Source organism: Phoxinus phoxinus (assembly GCF_949152265.1).
Source record: "Phoxinus phoxinus genome assembly, chromosome: 10".
Lineage (NCBI taxonomy): Eukaryota > Metazoa > Chordata > Actinopteri > Cypriniformes > Leuciscidae > Phoxinus > Phoxinus phoxinus.
The window spans coordinates 30535491-30553078 of NC_136885.1; the positions used below are offsets into that span (position 1 = coordinate 30535491).

At 37.4% G+C, this 17588-nt stretch overlaps 1 protein-coding gene across 9 annotated transcripts in view; it reads right to left on the reverse strand.

The window, feature by feature from the left end:
- The window catches only part of zfpm2a (zinc finger protein, FOG family member 2a), a 184789-nt gene that overhangs the window by 97830 nt on the left and 69371 nt on the right, over positions 1-17588 (reverse strand). For 8 of the 9 annotated variants that reach the window (XM_079625627.1, XM_079625626.1, XM_079625625.1 and 5 more), the window contains 2 exons: positions 11871-12029; positions 2312-2413 (listed from right to left, as the gene is read on the reverse strand). In XM_079625627.1, the coding sequence (XP_079481753.1) occupies positions 2312-2413; positions 11871-12029 (261 nt within the window). Of the gene's footprint in view, positions 1-2311; positions 2414-7471; positions 7599-11870; positions 12030-17588 lie in introns of those variants that run through there. The other variant, XM_079625630.1, reaches the window with a different exon arrangement.

Below are 17588 nucleotides of genomic sequence, written 5' to 3' on the forward strand. Positions count from 1 at the left end.
ATATATAGTGCATACAGTACGACTCATGTGATATATTTCATGTCTTCTGAAGATATATGATAGCTTTGTGTGAGGAACAAATTGAAATTTAAGTAATAATTTACAGAATGTCTTTTACTCCAATGTAGCTCTGAAATCTCAAATTAACTTATTACACACTGCCCAGCTGAAAAATAAAGAAAAAGTCACTTTATGGAACTGGTAAACGATTAATCGCGATTAATCGAATCCAAAATAAAAGTTTGTGTTTACATAATATATGTGTATTGTGTATAATTATTTTGTATATATAAATACACACATGCAATTATATATTTAAGAAAAATGTCTTATTTATATATAAAATTGTTATATTTAAATAAAATATATATGCAGTACATAAATGCAAATATTTATCAAATATATACATGCATGTGTATGTATTTATATATACAAGATTTTTATTTATTTATATATAAAATGTTTATATTTATATATAATATAAATCATATAAATATATATATGCAGTATATAAATGCAAATATTTCTCAAATATATACATGCATGTGTGTGTATTTATATATACAAAATAATTATACACAATACACACACATATATTATATAAACACAAACTTTTATTTTATCGTGATTAATCGTTTACAGCCCTTAAATTAATTGAAAGTCTTTGGGATGTGCTGGAGGAGACTTTACAGAGTGCAGGACTCTTGCATTGTCAATAGAAGATCTTACACATTTTCCATATGGACTACTGTACATTTACTGTGCTTTTATGGTGTTTTTATATGTCCTTTTTGGAGCTTGGTCACTGTATGCTTTCATTGTATGGAAAAATATCAAGATATTCAGTATAACATCTCCGTCTGTGAAAGAAACACATTCAAATGGATTTGGAGCAACAAGAGAGTGAATAAATGACAAAAATTCGATCACGTATAGTAATTGTACATGTCGCATGGGAACAACAAAACACTATAATATATAATGATCTAATTTCATAAAAGATATTATCAGGTGTATTATAAACTTACTATCATGGTATACCGAGTTGGCAGCATGCTAAATTAACCTTGAGAAACAAAATACTACAGTGCTCCATTTTGCCTTCTTTCTTTAGTAACACTGTCACTGAATCAGTGATCAAAAGCAGGACCACATCACAATTCAACATAAGTTAGAAAAAAAAAATTCAAGAGCTCATTAAGTCTTCAGAAACAGCGGAGACGTTTACCTCTGTCGGGTGGCCTTGTCAAGGATATCTTCAGATGTCCTGCTATTGAGCGTCTGAAATCCCCTGATCCCAGATGGATTCATTTAAAACGTGTCATAATGAGCTGCTTACAAGTGATTACTGGCCGCTAGCTAATGGGCTAAACGGTTAAAGGAGGGCCAGGAATGATCGCGTGTTGGATTGGACCTTCAAGACTGGGTATCATATCAGAGGGCCACTGCGGACTTTTGTTCCTTTCTAATATTGTTGTCTAGTTTCTCCAGTATATAATATCAGAAAAGTTGTTGTGGTACAGTAAGGGCTCAGGAGATGATGGACTGTGGACCAATAGGCGCTCAAACCAAGACACCCATGGTGGCCCAAAACTAAAAAACAAGCTACGTTCTGGGTTAAGTTTGTCTTTATATCTCATATATGTGACTTTATATCGCAAATTTACTTAAATGCATTTATCTATTTACAACCTATTTATGATTTAAAATCTTCAGAGCCTGAACCATGATTCACTACTTACTAATGCTAAGCACATTGTATTAGGGGGAGGAACATTCTCATTCTAGAGAGTTTTGATTTGACAAAAATTTGGATGCACCTCTGAGTGCAAGATGATTCATCAATATATTTGGTCAGTTTTTCCGTGAATTAGAAACATTTTAAATTTTTACATTTGTGCACACTGTAAAAATTAAATGATAAATAAGTTATAACAACATGATTTACATTGCTTTAACTCATCAAAATAAGTTAAGCAATTTTCAACTTATTTTTTTCCAGTGTATCTGCTAAAAGTTCATTTTGTCCATATTTGAGAGTATACTAGCATAGATGACCTTAAAGTCGACAAATTTGTAAAAAAATTTAAATTCTAATGCCATCACATTTGTTTTTTCCACCAATAATTGCAGATTTGAAAAGGGCTTCCAAAAGGAAATACAAATAAATCAGACTGCATATTGTCTGTATAGATAATGAATATTGATAATGAATGTTGTATGAATATAACAATTACAAGACAATTCAAGTCAAAATGCATCGTCATATAACAAACAAATGCACACTGGCACAATCAAATGATAGACTTACGTGGACCGTCCCATTCCTCCGGCTCCAGAGGGGGGTGTCTGCTCTTCTCACTTTCTGTTTCCATCTCAGTCTCTCCTATTTCTCTGTTGCCGTTCTCCTCCCCTGAAAAACACGACAGATAAAGAAATTTAGTAGGAGCATTAAACATATTTCAGTTTATATTTTCAACAGCTACACATTGACACTTCAAAGATAGATTTTTGAGATAGATAGATAGATAGATAGATAGATAGATAGATAGATAGATAGATAGATAGATAGATAGATAGATAGATAGATAGATAGATAGATAGATATTTTGCATTGGAGTCACACTCTGGGTTTAGCTGCTTCATGAAAGCGTCTCAGCGACTCTCTAACACAGCAGAACGGCCTTCACCATGGTCCTCAAACACACACTGGTCCATCCAGATGGGTTAATCTAAAGATCAAATTCTCTCGCCACGGTGTGTTTAAGCCAGTTAAGACGTGGTTCACTTCAAAGGCAGGCAGTAAACATGGCCAAAAGGATCGCAGCTTCTTGCTTGCCTCTGCACACCCGGGCGAAAGGAGAGGGCCGCGCTGCCCTACTTACTGCACATGAGGTCATTCTGACCTATTTTCCCGCACGCAAGTTCCTGCTAGGGCTCAGCTTTTTTTATTCATTCTGTCCTCCTCACTCTCCCGCTCACTATTTGTATTGTCAGGCCTTGAGAAGCTCCTTAGCATACTCATTGAGCATTACCATAAGGATAACAAAAGGCAATATCAACAGTTCCTTTCCAGTGTAGTGAGTTTGGGAAGGCAGCGAGATAACATTAAATGCTCTACCTTGATCTCCGGCGAACATGTTAAGCCCTGTAACGAAACGTCTTGGAACTGTTTAATTACCGCTCAGGAATGAAGCTACAAGATGATTCGTTAATTAAGCAGTGATTAAGGATTTTCTGCCTTCTATCTAACACCGTTCGCAATGCATTTTAAACACAATCGCCAAGGCAACCTCGCGGGGAACAAGTGTCACGGCAGCTTGATGAAGTTTCTTTCAGGAACATGGAGGGAATCTGCTGGGAAAACATTGTGTAAAGCAGGTACAGTGCGACAGAAATTACCTGCATAAAACAAAGAAGGCCGACAAGCAACAGAATATTGTTCTAACGTTTTTTTGTGTTTTTTTTAATCCACATCATGTGCACACGACATAAGCAGCAAACGGTTTATTTCCTTGTCTGTAACTTTGCATTCCTCCATGTTTCTTTGTCACTCTTGCATGCAATTTTTCTTGCTTCTCAGAAAGCAGATAAATAACATGTTCAGACCTAGATATTTGCCCCCAACATTCCCATCTCAGAATTTATTCATTTAGAAGACTCTTTCATCCAAAGTGACTTACAAATGAGAATAATACAAGCAGAGGCAATTCATATGACAGAAAAATCAAGCAGTTCAATCATAACAAATAGAACAGGCTAGCTAGCTAGTTAGTTAGTTAGTTAGTTAGTGCTCCTGCTAAAGATCCATTTTTAGTTGTTAAAGATTAGAGTATGAAACCATGTGACCAGCCATTTATTTTAAAATACACTCCTGTTCAAAAGTTTGGGGTCGGTAAGATTTTTAAAAATGTTTTTGAAAGAAGTCACCAAGGCTGCATTTTATTTGATCACAAAATACTGGGGAAAAAACAGCAAAAAGGTGAAATATTAATACAATTCAAAATAAATGTTGAATTTATATTTTCTCTATTTTAATATGTACTTTATTCCTGTGAAGCAAAGCTGAATTTTCAGCATCATTACTCCAGTATTCAGTGTCACATGATACAAATGCATTTATTTAGAAGATGCTTTTATCCAAAGCGATTTACAAAATAGTCATCAAATCCTAAGATGAACTAAAATTCAATAGTCAAGACAATGCCGAGTTTACCGTATAAACTACATTAGATTACAAAATATAGAGAACTCTTCAAAACACAACTGAACATATCTTTAGGGAGCACTTACAATATATCTGATTTAAATGCACCCTATCTTCCAATATTTATGTGCTATGTGGTTTTTTGTTAATTATAACATCGAGTCATTAGCTTAGCAACATGCTAATGCCTAAAGGGAGGGGCGATCTTTGTGTGACGGGTGTGAATGAACAAATCAGTCACTTATGACAATTAGGATGATGCCTAGGAAGGTAGCTGTCTTTACAGACAGTGGACAACTCACTAGGGTTTAGAACAGAGCTTAAAACTGTGTCAAGAGATAAATGAGGAGTACGGCCCTTCGCCTCACTGGTCTAAAAAAGAAAAAGAGAATGCTAAGAGATTGATCTGGGCGCCAAGATGGTGTTTGCATGTGTGCGTTCATCCATGAATGCATATGTCAGACATTAGGATAGAGTTAGTGAGAAATCTGCCAATCGGATCGCAGCTCCTCGGTTCTGTCTAATGGCAGTGACATGCATGCGGGTCAATAAGCTTATAGGCGATTTACACAAACAGCTCCTGCAGCAAGGTAGACACAAAGTCATATTGGCTTTTTTCTTCCTCTCAGCATTGTTCTACCAAGGAAGCCCTTGAAAATGTCAATCTGGTGAGGGTGATTTTAAGGAGATCTGAGCTTTCTAATCCCAATAAACTGGAAGAGGGCGGCAGAGAGAGAGAGAGAGAGAGAGAGAGAGAGAGAGAGAGAGAGAGAGAGAGAGAGAGAGAGAGAGAGAGAGAGAGAGAGAGAGAGAGAGAGAGAGAGAGAGAGAGAGAGAGAGAGAGAGAGAGAGAGAGAGAGAGAGAGAGAGAGAGAGAGAGAGAGAGAGAGAGAGAGAGAGAGAGAGAGAGAGAGAGAGAGAGAGAGAGAGAGAGCGACCAATCAAACAGACCAATATATTGTCTAGATTCTGAATGACCACACACAGAACTACACAGGGTGATACACAGATTTTCACAATATCAGCGCAGGAAATGCAAAAATAGAAAAGAAAAGGTGAACAAATTAAGTATTCTAATGGTTAACACTTGTACAACACTGTGGCTAAAAGAATATACTAAATATAATAAATATTGCTTATCGCTCTGATTGAAAAAAAACTTTTCACTGTTTATATTCCTTAATATACAAAAAAAATAATGGTTATGTATTATATGGTACCATGGCAATGTATTTTTTTTTTTTTTTTTTTGGAAATGTACTGGCAGTACCATAATAATTTTCATACACTTTGGAAAACCCTGATAGATGAATATAGAAATCATAAAAAACATCCTATCAAAACGGCAGTATCAATTGCTTTTGGCTGCCATCAAGATACCTCTTATTTAACATATTTCCTCTAATGTGGTACAATCAATTCCTGAAGAATCCACCCAACTTTTATCATTGAATATCCTGTTTCATTCTGAGAAGACAGCAGATTGTGAAGTATAATGAGTTATGAATGGCATAGCATGCTCAATTTGAGTAGCATAGTCCAACGTATCTGATGCCATCACTATACCACCACAGACCTTTTTCTAAGGGTTTTGGGTATCATTTATCAAGAGTAAAAAAACAATATTTTCCAAAAAATCTACAGGAGGAATGTCTGTTGTTGGTAATTTACACATTTCTGTATCCTCTGTGTGGATGTTTACGCATAAGAAAGATTTCATTTCTTGTGAGCAAAGAGAGAAAACCGGCTCTAGCTATTACATGTACAAAATTGCCTCGTTGAATTGTTTTCTAATAATGGGGACTTTTGAATTATGTATCCTGTGTGTTTTGAAGATAAAGTGCTAATTTTGTTATGCTTGGTGATGGGTGGCCACTTAGGAAGCCAATATTTCCCCTTCATTTAAAGCAGTGGTAATTGAGGACTTTATAAAGTGAACTGTTGTTAAATAAACAGATTTCCCTGTAAAACTAGAGACAGCGGCACAACAAATACTCAAACAAAGTCCACAGTTTCGCTTTTTCCGCCCAATAATCTGCATTGGCACGCAGCTTTCGGAAGCTGATTACAATTTAAAAAAAAATCTAGAAAAAAAAAAATAATCAAATGCCTCCAGTGCGGACAAGAAAAAAGGAAAATAACCCAGCAAAATCCCACCCAGCACCCCGGTGGAGTGTGTGATTAGTGGAAGGCCTCGGCACTATCTCTTTAAAGGCCCATAAATTCCCCATCATTACAGGAACTGGCTGTGCTCTCTTCTGGCTGCTGCTGGCCTGCGTTATCTCTCCGTGCGATGCCGTCTGGAGTATGTAGATCTGGCCTGGCTAGATTGTCATACTTAACAAACATTAATGAATGATTTCCTGCACAGAGTCAAACGGGGCTAAAGGGATGTGTCTTTCATCTTATCGCAGCGCAAATGAGCATTTTTCCATATTCTCCACGCTTTACCATCGGCGGCGGGAGAAATGTATTGAAAAGATCTTTCTGCTGCCGAAGATCCCGATTAGCGAGGAAACGGCACAAAGAAGAGCGTAATTAATTCTACTGCGCACTGTTTACTGGCTCGCGTCGCAAGTCCGCCCGGATTCAAAGGATTTGTTCATAAGTGGCACCTTGCTACGGGCTAAAATGACTCATAATTATTCAAGTCTTTCTCCGCTGTGATATGATCGGACCAGAATGGAATCTCAATGCTGTCATTTAGATCAATTAATTTATATTGAACATGTTTATGCTGTGGCTTTCACAAGACGTATTGTGGTTAGCAAGGCCACTGAGTAACACTCGCTATTGGTTTGAAGTCTTCCGCAATTCAGGAAACATGCAACTGCAAAAAAAAAAAAATCAGACCACTTCGTGTAACTCCAACTCAACTGCTTTTAGAAGCATTTACAAGAATGGAAAGACCTAGAAGCAAGGTCAAATTTCACAATTTCTGTAAAACTGGGGGGGAAAAACCCTGAAAATATAACACTAGCGTTCTCACAATTATAGCAGCGAGTGTGACAGCGGCTTGTAAATTTCAGTTTGAAACTTGTTCACAAGCGCGGTGCCCATAAATGTGAAATTGACCGTGAAAAGGGAGTTGTTTGGAGGGGGGCCGCTTCAATTGTCAAGGAGACAACAAGGTTGTCTCTCTGGACTATCAGGGGTGCCTTTTTTCTCTTTATTTCTCTCCGTCTCCTCTTTCAAATAAGGAGGCCCATCTCTTTCAACAGGCCTCAGGTTTCATGTTTATTCACGTTTGTGCGCTAGACTCACCCTATTCATCGGCAGGGACTTCATTTCACAGTGCGCTCTGCTGTTTCGAAACCATTTCGTATGAAGCCATTGACGGAAGCGTCTCAATCATTTCATGGTACATGAGTGCGCGCCGATGCGACTGAAGCCGAGACCCTCTCCAAACAGTTTAGGATCGCCGCAGAGAGGAACCCCTCTGCTGTTTCAGGGTATTTGGTTCCACAGAGGCTGCTGGGAATTGAAATGAGTGATGTGCAAAGAGTCAACGCTTCAAAAAGATTCACTGATCACAATGCATGATGGTTCTTGTGAACTCTTGCTTTTATAAACCACATAGATGTTTTTTTGATAGTCATTAGAGAGTATCAATATACAGAAATCGATGTTGGACTTCGAACGTCCACGCTGCAGTCTTACAGTCAAAGACGAATGTTCATTTAAAAAAGATTTATGGAAAACATGACCTACTGGAATAATTCTTAAAAATAGTAAGGCAAACAGAACATCACAGAAACACACAGTGCAGCGCAACAAGTGTATTTTAGTTACTGAGCAAATTATTATGAGCAACTTCCTTATAGCGAATCAAATTCTTATGAATAAGAACCAATTCTTCTAGTTCAATTAAAAAAAGTACATAAAGTAATAGTGCTTGAAAGTGCAATATGCTGCTAATGCAGAAGGACCGTTGTAGATACAGCTGGACAAGTTTAATTCAGTTATTCTTATGAGCCACTTCTTTTTAGTGAAACAAATATGTATAAATAAGAACTAGTTCTTATGTGGTTCAATATAAAAATTATTTTATGTTTTTTTTTTATGAGGTAACGGTTCTAAACTGTGCAACACATTGCTTATTTGGATGGAAGACTTTAGAAACATACCGTGCGACAAGTGAATCCGATTTCTGAACAAATGACTCTTAAGACTCGCAATTCCCAAGCGAATTACTTTTATCATCTGGTTCTATTTAGTGAATCAAATGTCGAATCCAAGAGTATACTTTGTTTTTTTACACGTATTTGAGGGTGCGACTACTGTGTGCATCACCGTACGATTTTTGTACGCACAGGTTACACATGCGCATTGAATTTGTTTTGCACTAATCAGTTGTTCCACAAGGTGGTAACACTGGCCCGGGCCGTTGTTTCACAGTTGCAAACGAAACCAAAGAGATGGAACAACAACTACTACAACAAAATACCAGAGACTGCAACAGAAGCCCACATAGACACGTGCTTGTGAAGGGGTTATGAGATAGCCACAACTTTAGTTTAAAACAATACAAAGACATTTTTATCAGTCATAACTTTGGATAATTTTTTTTATTTTCTAGAGTGCCTGTGTCGACCACTTGCGTTCATGCAAGCTATATAATGGAGTATGCTATTCTTTGAAATGTTTTTCCTTCAAATGAACTATTAATGGAAAGAATCCATTAAATGCATTAAAATTCCCAACCCTAGTTGTATGGGCTGCAGATGTTTGGATCTTCAGCATTAATGACTATAGGGATGGGAATCGTAAGGCATTTACCAATTCTGATTTCCCTTAACAATTGGTTGGTTCCATTTCAAACCACGAGCTGCAAGGAGCAACAGACTCAGACTCAAGCAAATGGGTGATACTTTGCTGGCGTCCAACGGCCTGACCTTTGTAAATTTAAGCTGATTTGCTACTTCACCGTCGTCCGATCAAAGTTAATAAGGGCTTGGTGAGTTAATGAAGACGGGCGATTCCTCTTTTTGTTCAGACAGATTTTTAATACCTATTATAGGATGAAACTTTTAATGGAGGTTTTAGGTTCTCCTGACAAGCTGGTTGTCAGCGAATGACGACAAAGATACACGACCACTGAACTACGAGCCAGTTGTGGAGCAACCGCCTGCCAGCGAAGAACTTCACACGGGAGACCTTATTCTTCAAAACAGATAAAGGAACAGGGATGAGTGACTGCTTTTTAAAGCTCTGGCGTTTGACTCCGCTTGGGCTAATTACAGCCCGCCATCTCATTTGAGAGGGTTTACTTAATCAAGAGAACCCTCTCTGCCATCCTATAGCCGAGGAATAACACACATAAACCGTTTAATGCCACCAGGATTGCGTTCGCCGTCAATTCATAGCACTTCTGCATAAGTGGAGTGAATTTAAGCCACTCAGACGCTGGGCTAAATGCGCTTTAAAGAGATCTAATTGAGCAGAGGATCAGGAGGAAATGAATACACCTGATGAGCTTGTACTATGCATTAACGGGAAGAGAATGGGAACTTGTCCGAAGAATTCGAGGACATGGAAGACTTAGAGCCAAATTGCAGCAGATAGGGAGCTTGAGAAATCTGACGCAAACCCCCTCGCGTATGACGACGGGAAGATTACTAAAGCATCTCGGAAGTAAAAGAGTTGAAATTTTCTGACCACTGTTGGTCTTCGTTTTAGCAAAGCCTTCAAAAGTTTCAAAGGAATATTAGAGGAGATTTGCTAAAACTTGCTGGTACAAAAAAGGCCATCGAACGGCTTTGATTCAAAGTACACACTCAAAAACTGCCTTGAGAATGTGAGATCTTTGGTGCAAGCCTTACAAAATAGTAGTGTGACCGTGGTACTTTAATATTTACCACGGGACTGATGCTATTTCCATAGTACTCTTAAAAGAACTAAAATTTTTCGCAATTAATTTGTAAATGGAAGGAACGACCTTGGGATCTTTTAAATGGTAATTGTATTGAGCATCTGAATACTGTATTTTATCCCTTGGGGAATCTGAATAAAGCTCCACAAACAAAAAGTAAAGCTGCATTCGTCTGCAGGACTCATTCAATGAAGCAGCGGGAAACAAAAGCACATATGAAGATTTTCATTTGACCCCCGAAACAAAATATTGCCAAACTGCCGTTAGCTCTGAGGTTCACACATGTCACGCCTGTTACACCTTTACGGGAAGAACAAAAGGAAAATCATTAAAACTGAGCCCACCTTGTGCAAGACATAAAAAGATTCTGCTCCTCCTTGTATGAAATCCCTCTGGGCACAGTGGGTTTTTAAACGAAACGTAATTTAAAAACATTTCTCTTTGAGGTGGAGGGACATTCAAAGCACAAACTCGGTGAGATTCCTCTCATTGAACAGTGAGGGAAGCGTAGGGAATCCTGAGGAGGGTTTTTGGAGGGGTGGATGAGACTGCATCTGTTTTGGGGGTCCAGACAGCCTCCTAACTTTGAACTAAACACACATTGCAAATTAGTCAGGTGTGGCCAATACATAAAAGGAATAGAAAGATCACTAAAAAAAAAGGAGTTGGCACATACTGAGTGAACTGGCACATGACAGACATCAGGCCAAAACCCAACACATTTCAAGTGTGTTGTCCTATACAGGCTCAACACTGCATAACTAAAAGTTATCCTAATCACCCCGCAAGATTCTCCTCAAAATATTCCTTCACCATGACACTCCAGGCACTTTACACAACTGTTCAAAATTTGGATTTGATTGTTTCTAAAGCCTCTTATGCTCACCAAGGCTGCATTTATTTGATAAAAAACAACAACAGTAAAACAAATGTGAAATGGTATTAAACTTTTAAATAAGTATTTTCTATTTGAATGCATTTTAAAATGTAATTTATTGCCATGATGCCAGCATCATTACTCCAGTCTTTAGGGTCACATGATCCTTCAGAAATCATTCAAATATGCTGATTTGGTGCTCAATAAATATTTCTTATTATTATCAATGTTAAAATATTTTTTGCAATGTTGCCAATTTTGTGGAAACTGTGATACATTTTGTATGGGATTCACTGATAAACAGAGAGTTCAAAAGAACAGCATTTCTTTTGCTGAATAAAAGTATACATTAAAAACTGGTTCTTAAAGGGACAGTTAACCCTCCAAAAAAACACATAAAAGACATGTATAAAGTCATCCAGGTTTGGAACAACATGAGGGTGGGTAAATGATGACAGAATGTTTATTTTTGGGTGAACTAATCCTTTAAGTGATAAAAGCTCAAGTATGTTTACCTCCCCATGGTAAGTCCTGGCTGGAATATGACTAAGGATAAGCCAGCGCACTGGTTGCCATATCCTAGATCAAACTCCTGTTTTCCGGTACATAGTGGGAATTGGATATCAAAGGAAGTCTATCTAAACCTGGACACAGAGGTTTCTGGAGACTTTCCCACACCTCTACAAGCAAAATGGTGTGTGATCAAGCTTTTTGCCATCAAACCCGTAATCAGAGATGCTTCAGAGAACTTCAGCTGGGAATCAATTAGCAAAACCAAATTTCATAGAATGTTACGCCACAATTCGTTTAACTAGGATATGCTCTGTGATGAATTTCTAAATTGTTAAGTTTATAGACCTCCTACATGAAAGATAGCACTATACGTGGAAGTAGAAGCGTCGGGAATGGCTGACCTTTGCCGCAGAAGTATTCCATGTCCTCACAGGTGAGGTTGTCTGGCTCAAAGTCAGCAGGAAAGTTTTCCTCTGCTGAAAACTCCTCTTTAGCAGTGAGTTCATTTGCGTCTGATATGCACTCCTCTTCTTCCTCTTCCAGACCTCCATCTAGTGGACCTACACACAGAACACAGCACAATCAAATTGTTTGTCGCAAGCGAGACACTGCACAAGCAGGAGCACTTACATTCGAAACGCCACGTGTCAGAAACATGTACACGTGAAAAATCATGCCACCTTTTGGAGATGCCTTATTTTGGCCAAATTCACATATATAATATAATGCATCCTTTGTGAAGAAGGCAATCCTATAACGCACTGCAAAAAGCAAAGCCCCTTTCAAAGACTTAAGTCTGTTCACTTGGCAGCCATATTTGCAGCGCCTCTGGGCAGCCACTTCGGGCATCCGAAACAAACGGTGTGTAATGTTGGACACTTTAAATTACGTAGCGGAGGGGGAGATGCTATCAGACTGATACTGAAGCCTGATAGCCTAATAATAATAACCTCGGAAAAATCATACACTACACGATTGAGTACATTATGCATAAGTACAGTGTATATATATATATAGTATATGTATAAGTACATAGTGTATAGTGCGTCATTTAGGACACGAGTCCTACATACTTGAATTAGGGAATCCTTAATGTCAAAAACTGCCTGCCGAACTCACATTTAAATAAGATATTTCAAATCAGCAACAAAATCTGACATGAACTCCAGCCAAAGGGCATGTGCCGTCCAAAGCGCAGGTCTCAGAACACTGACTGTTTATAGCAAACCGGAGCTTTTACCGGCAGCTGCAGTGACGCGGTTACATTACCATTGGCGGTTGGCTGTTTTATTTAAAAGATGGTACTTATTCTGACATATTCTGCGTTGCTGTTTCTCCCAAAGATGGACCATCTTTGTACATAAGAATTCTTTGGAAAAAGCCCATCCAAGATGGTGGTCAAAGCGAAATAATTCATTTAGAACTTATAAAAATAATTGAATTAAATAAAAACACTATTCATCCCAATATTTGTGTGCTATGGACTTTTGAACTTATTACAGTATTGCATTGTTGCTTAGCAACACACATCCATCAAACTATTTAAATCAATTGTGGATCAAGTCTCCAGTGCTTTTTTCCAAAAGAAGTGCTATTCTCTTGAGGTACATATTTTTATTAATTACAAGTCACTAATGAGGTTCTATTTCAGTGAGATGCTTACTAGAAAAGCAGCTTACTTTAAAACGGAGCCACTGAATGTCGCTATAAAAAATTCTGCTCAAAATCAAATACGAATATACTATCATAAAAAAGGTTTTCAGTAAGTATGCACACTCAATTTTCCGCATAAAATACCTTCAGTGCGTTAGCCGAAAGTGTACAGCATACAACCAGAGCATAGTGCATGGAATACCGTATACCACAATGCAATGCACTCAAAGTGACCCGTTATTTCCAGAACCGAAAGTTGTATTTTTTTTTTCATTGGACTCATTTTTTTTTTACACAAAATTTGAATATCTCCAGCAAAAAAAAAAAAAAAATCCAAATTGACAATAGGTTGGCCACTGAATTGCACATGCTACAATGTATCTGCATTGCTGCATACTGAATACGGTTTCCTTTCATATGTTTTGTGAAATAGTAGGCAGCATACAGTATCCGCGTCACACTAGTATTCACAGCATAATCTCTCCTCAGGAAAGTGTTTCCTGTGGCCCACTTGACTGAGTATCCTCATGACCGCTGCTGCACGTGTGGAGCCACATCTCAGCCGATGTCAAACCTGTAAAACCCACTTCATCTGCGAGAAAACTTCCTCCCGCACGACCTACTGACTTTTAACATCGACGTCAGCAAGAGCGGAGGACAGAAAATGCCTTTATTAATTTGTCCGTCTTATCACAGGATACAATGTTGATTTTCCATTTACATTTCATGCCTCCAGGTAATACACCGGTGCAATCTTAAAGGAGACATTTTTCCGAATGATTAATTTTTTTTCTCTGCTCTGTGCAATGTTATTTCTTTAAATCTAAATGATTTCTTGACTTTAGCTTGAAGCTGTACTTTTTTTTGGGGGGGGGGGGGGGGGGGGGGGCGTATTTGCATATTACAATTTTGCTGTAATCAAGGGCATTGGTGGAACTGCTGCACACCTAAAATGTAAAGGGGAAAAAGTTAGACCGCATTTGAAAAATATTTTTTCTGCATTTACACCCTAGAAATCTAAAATAAATAAATATTTCTCTAATGTACAGTACGTTTTTTTTTTTAGCATTGATACGTTATAGAGTGGTGCAGGTATGACATTGCTTTGTAGGCCAAAACGCGGAAGCGAGTTAGCATTTTAGCACTTCTGCTTCCATCGTCCCAAAGTCAATGAGTTTTTTTAATGGGGTTTTGGTAAAATGGCTGAAATAAGGTCTGTGGTGAACACAAGCTCAAGACACTTATCCTACAACATAAAATGCATCAGTATTACCCCGCTCCTGATTTTTTAAAGCTATGTGTCTTGAAAAAGGTGGTTGCTAACAAGTGGCTAAATGTGACTACAGAGGCTGTCGGGGAGGTTATCACGCCGAACAGAGAAACTTTTACAGCATCGTTATGCTAATAACTGTGCTCTTATAAACTATTCTAACTCAAACGTTCTCGGTAAATGTTTTTAGATAAAAACTGAAAGACTTTTTCAGAAGCTCAGTGATGGTGACGTTGAAGTTGTGGGACCGTGGTGTAGTTCATTTAGAGGGCTGTGCGATATTGAAGAAAAATGCGATATGTGATAACTCATTAAATAATGCGATATTCGATATGCGATACGATAATGCTTAAAGTGTGTAAAATAAACTTAAATTAACTTTAAAATATATTTAAAATGATATAACCTACATGTGTTTCACATTCTTTTTATGACAAGAAAACATCCTTATAACTTGTGAAAGTGAACATCAGTGTTTTACTGTAGCATAAGAAGTGTGTAAACCTAAGGGCTTCAGGTTATCCTACATTAGCTTTATTTAATTAAAGATACTGAATCATAAAATGTAAAAATAAAACATTGCTTAGTTTTCACTGTATGAATTAAATATATCCTGATACTTATTAAAGCTACAAAACTTTGTCTTTTGTTCATGACCCCAGTTATTGCAAGCTGTTGCGATATGCATATCGCGATATATACATTTGCGATATTTCGATAATTTCGATATATTGCGCAGCCCTATTCGTTTATAGCCAACCTTCAGCTTTTTACTTCAGGCGACTTGTAGGGTTCAAAATGAATAAAAGTTGTGTTCATCTGTGATAATTATCTTCATGGACTAAACGCGTAAGTTTCATAAATCATAACTTTTGTTGATCACAGAGCTTTATTTTTAGCGATAATCCAAAAGCCTATGGGAAAATCCCATTGGGTTTTTCTCAAGGGAACCAGTGTGATGCAAACTGCAAAGTCAGTATTAAACTGATCAAAAGTGTAAAAGATTTATATTTCAAATAAATGCTTACTATCGATCATACTAAAGATTTTTCTTAATAGATCATAATAATACCCAGAACAACATAGCAACTGCATTGCAACATGCTAACAATCCCTCAGAACACTTAAGCAATCACCTAAAACACTAGAAATATATATATTTTAATTTAGTTCATTGACCTTTGGTTTCTACATTAAAACATCATAAGCACAAATGAGCATTTGCATGTCAAACCTCCCATATATTCTCATGTTAAGGAAGTTGACATCCTAAGTGCACCACTTAACATGTCATTTTGTTCGTTTGTAACGTGGTCGAGGCGCTCGCTTTAATAAAGCAATAAATTCAGTGAGGAGCCCTTTCTTCCTGCACAGAGAACCGTCGAGCAGTGCCTGATCTTCCCAAACGGCCGTCTCTGTTCATTAAAACTGTTAAACGACTCCTTTATAGTGTGCTACATCTGCAGGACTCATGCTACATGAAAAGAATTAGCACACAGATCTCTAATAGACACAGTGTGAAGTGCTGGAGAGCCGGCGTTTAAATTAGGCTACAGTTTTATGATCTAATCGCGTTCGGGCCTTTCACCGGCTCACGGAGGGAAGCGGCGCCTCGCGTTCTCTCAATACATCTCAATATGCTAAAAGCAGATGGGCAGAGCGATACCGGCCGCTCAGAACCGCTGAGGCCTGACATCTCTCTGAGAGGATGAGGACTGACTGGGAGAAGTGTTTCTGAAGACACTGTTCAAACAAAAGATGAGGGGAAGATGTCCTGAAAAACATCACACAGCTTTAAAAGATTTTAGAAACACACACACAAAATGATGGTACACTATAAAAATGATAAAGTACTTGGAATGGATGATATGTCCAAAAATATTATCACGATAACATTACTGTCAAAAATCAGTCAATATATCAGTCAAAATAAAGTTCAAATCTTTCCTTCTTTCAAGTTTATGCACACCAAGACTGCATTTAACTGATCAAATTACAGTGAAAGCAGAATATTATTAGTTGGAGCAATATATTTGTTTTATATTTTAAAATATTATAAAATGTAATGTATTCCTGGTAAGCTAAATTTGCAGCAGTCATTACTTATCTGTATTCAGTGTCACGTGATCCTTCAGAAATCATTCTAATATGTTGATTTGCTACTTAAGAAACATTTATTATTATTATTATCAATGTTAAAAAATGGAATAGAAATCTTTCATATACTATACAAGTCTATACTGTCACTTTTGATCCTGGCTATACAATTATTTTTTTGTTTAGCCAAAGAATGTTGAACATTTTTAATATAAATATTTCATACTATACAAGTCTACTGTCACTTTTGATCCTGGCTAAACCATTTTCTTACTGACCCAAAACTTCTTAACAGTAGTCAACTATTATGTATAGTATAGGGTTGTGCTGTTTAACGGTCATAAAAAGTACAGTGGTGACGAAAAGTTGCTGAAGTATAATCAATATTTAGCAAATTTCTATTCCTGACCCAGTTGCCATAGACAATGTGCTTTCAAGACAGTTCACAGTTTATTACTAACAAACTTGACATTATAACTGTTATTAATCAAATTCAGATGGAATATTTAACTAAATTGATAGTGGCGTGATAGTAAAGCCATTAGCACTCCTCATATCGGGCAGTTTATTTTCCATCAAAGCTCAGTAAATATGAAATTCTCTATTTTTATGCAGCTCCGCATATATTTTGCTACATGAGTTGCCAGACCCGCACTTGCACATTATGTTTCCTTAGTGGATTCATGAGGGGAAAAAAAGATGACTCATCACTAACGAGTGACATTAAATACTAAGATATCAATTCAGTATTAATGCACGGGTACAAGAGACTGGAATTGTATCAAACCCAAAATGTTGGTATCAATCCAAACCTTAGAGGTAATATCTAAATGTCCTGGTTTCATCACAAACAAAAAAATGTGATTACGCCTGAATCAACCTGATTACATTTGGTTACATCAAAATCGTGTTTAAGGGTCCGATCAATGAGAAATAGCTCCTAAAGCTCCTTTCTTAGTTAAATCAGAAAGATAATACCATGGTTTTGAATGATTACCATACCAGAAACACATTTAACAGATTCATGAGATGAAATGCATCACAACAATCTGAACGTTCCCTTCAAATCCAGTGGATCCTTGCATTGGACTCATGTTTT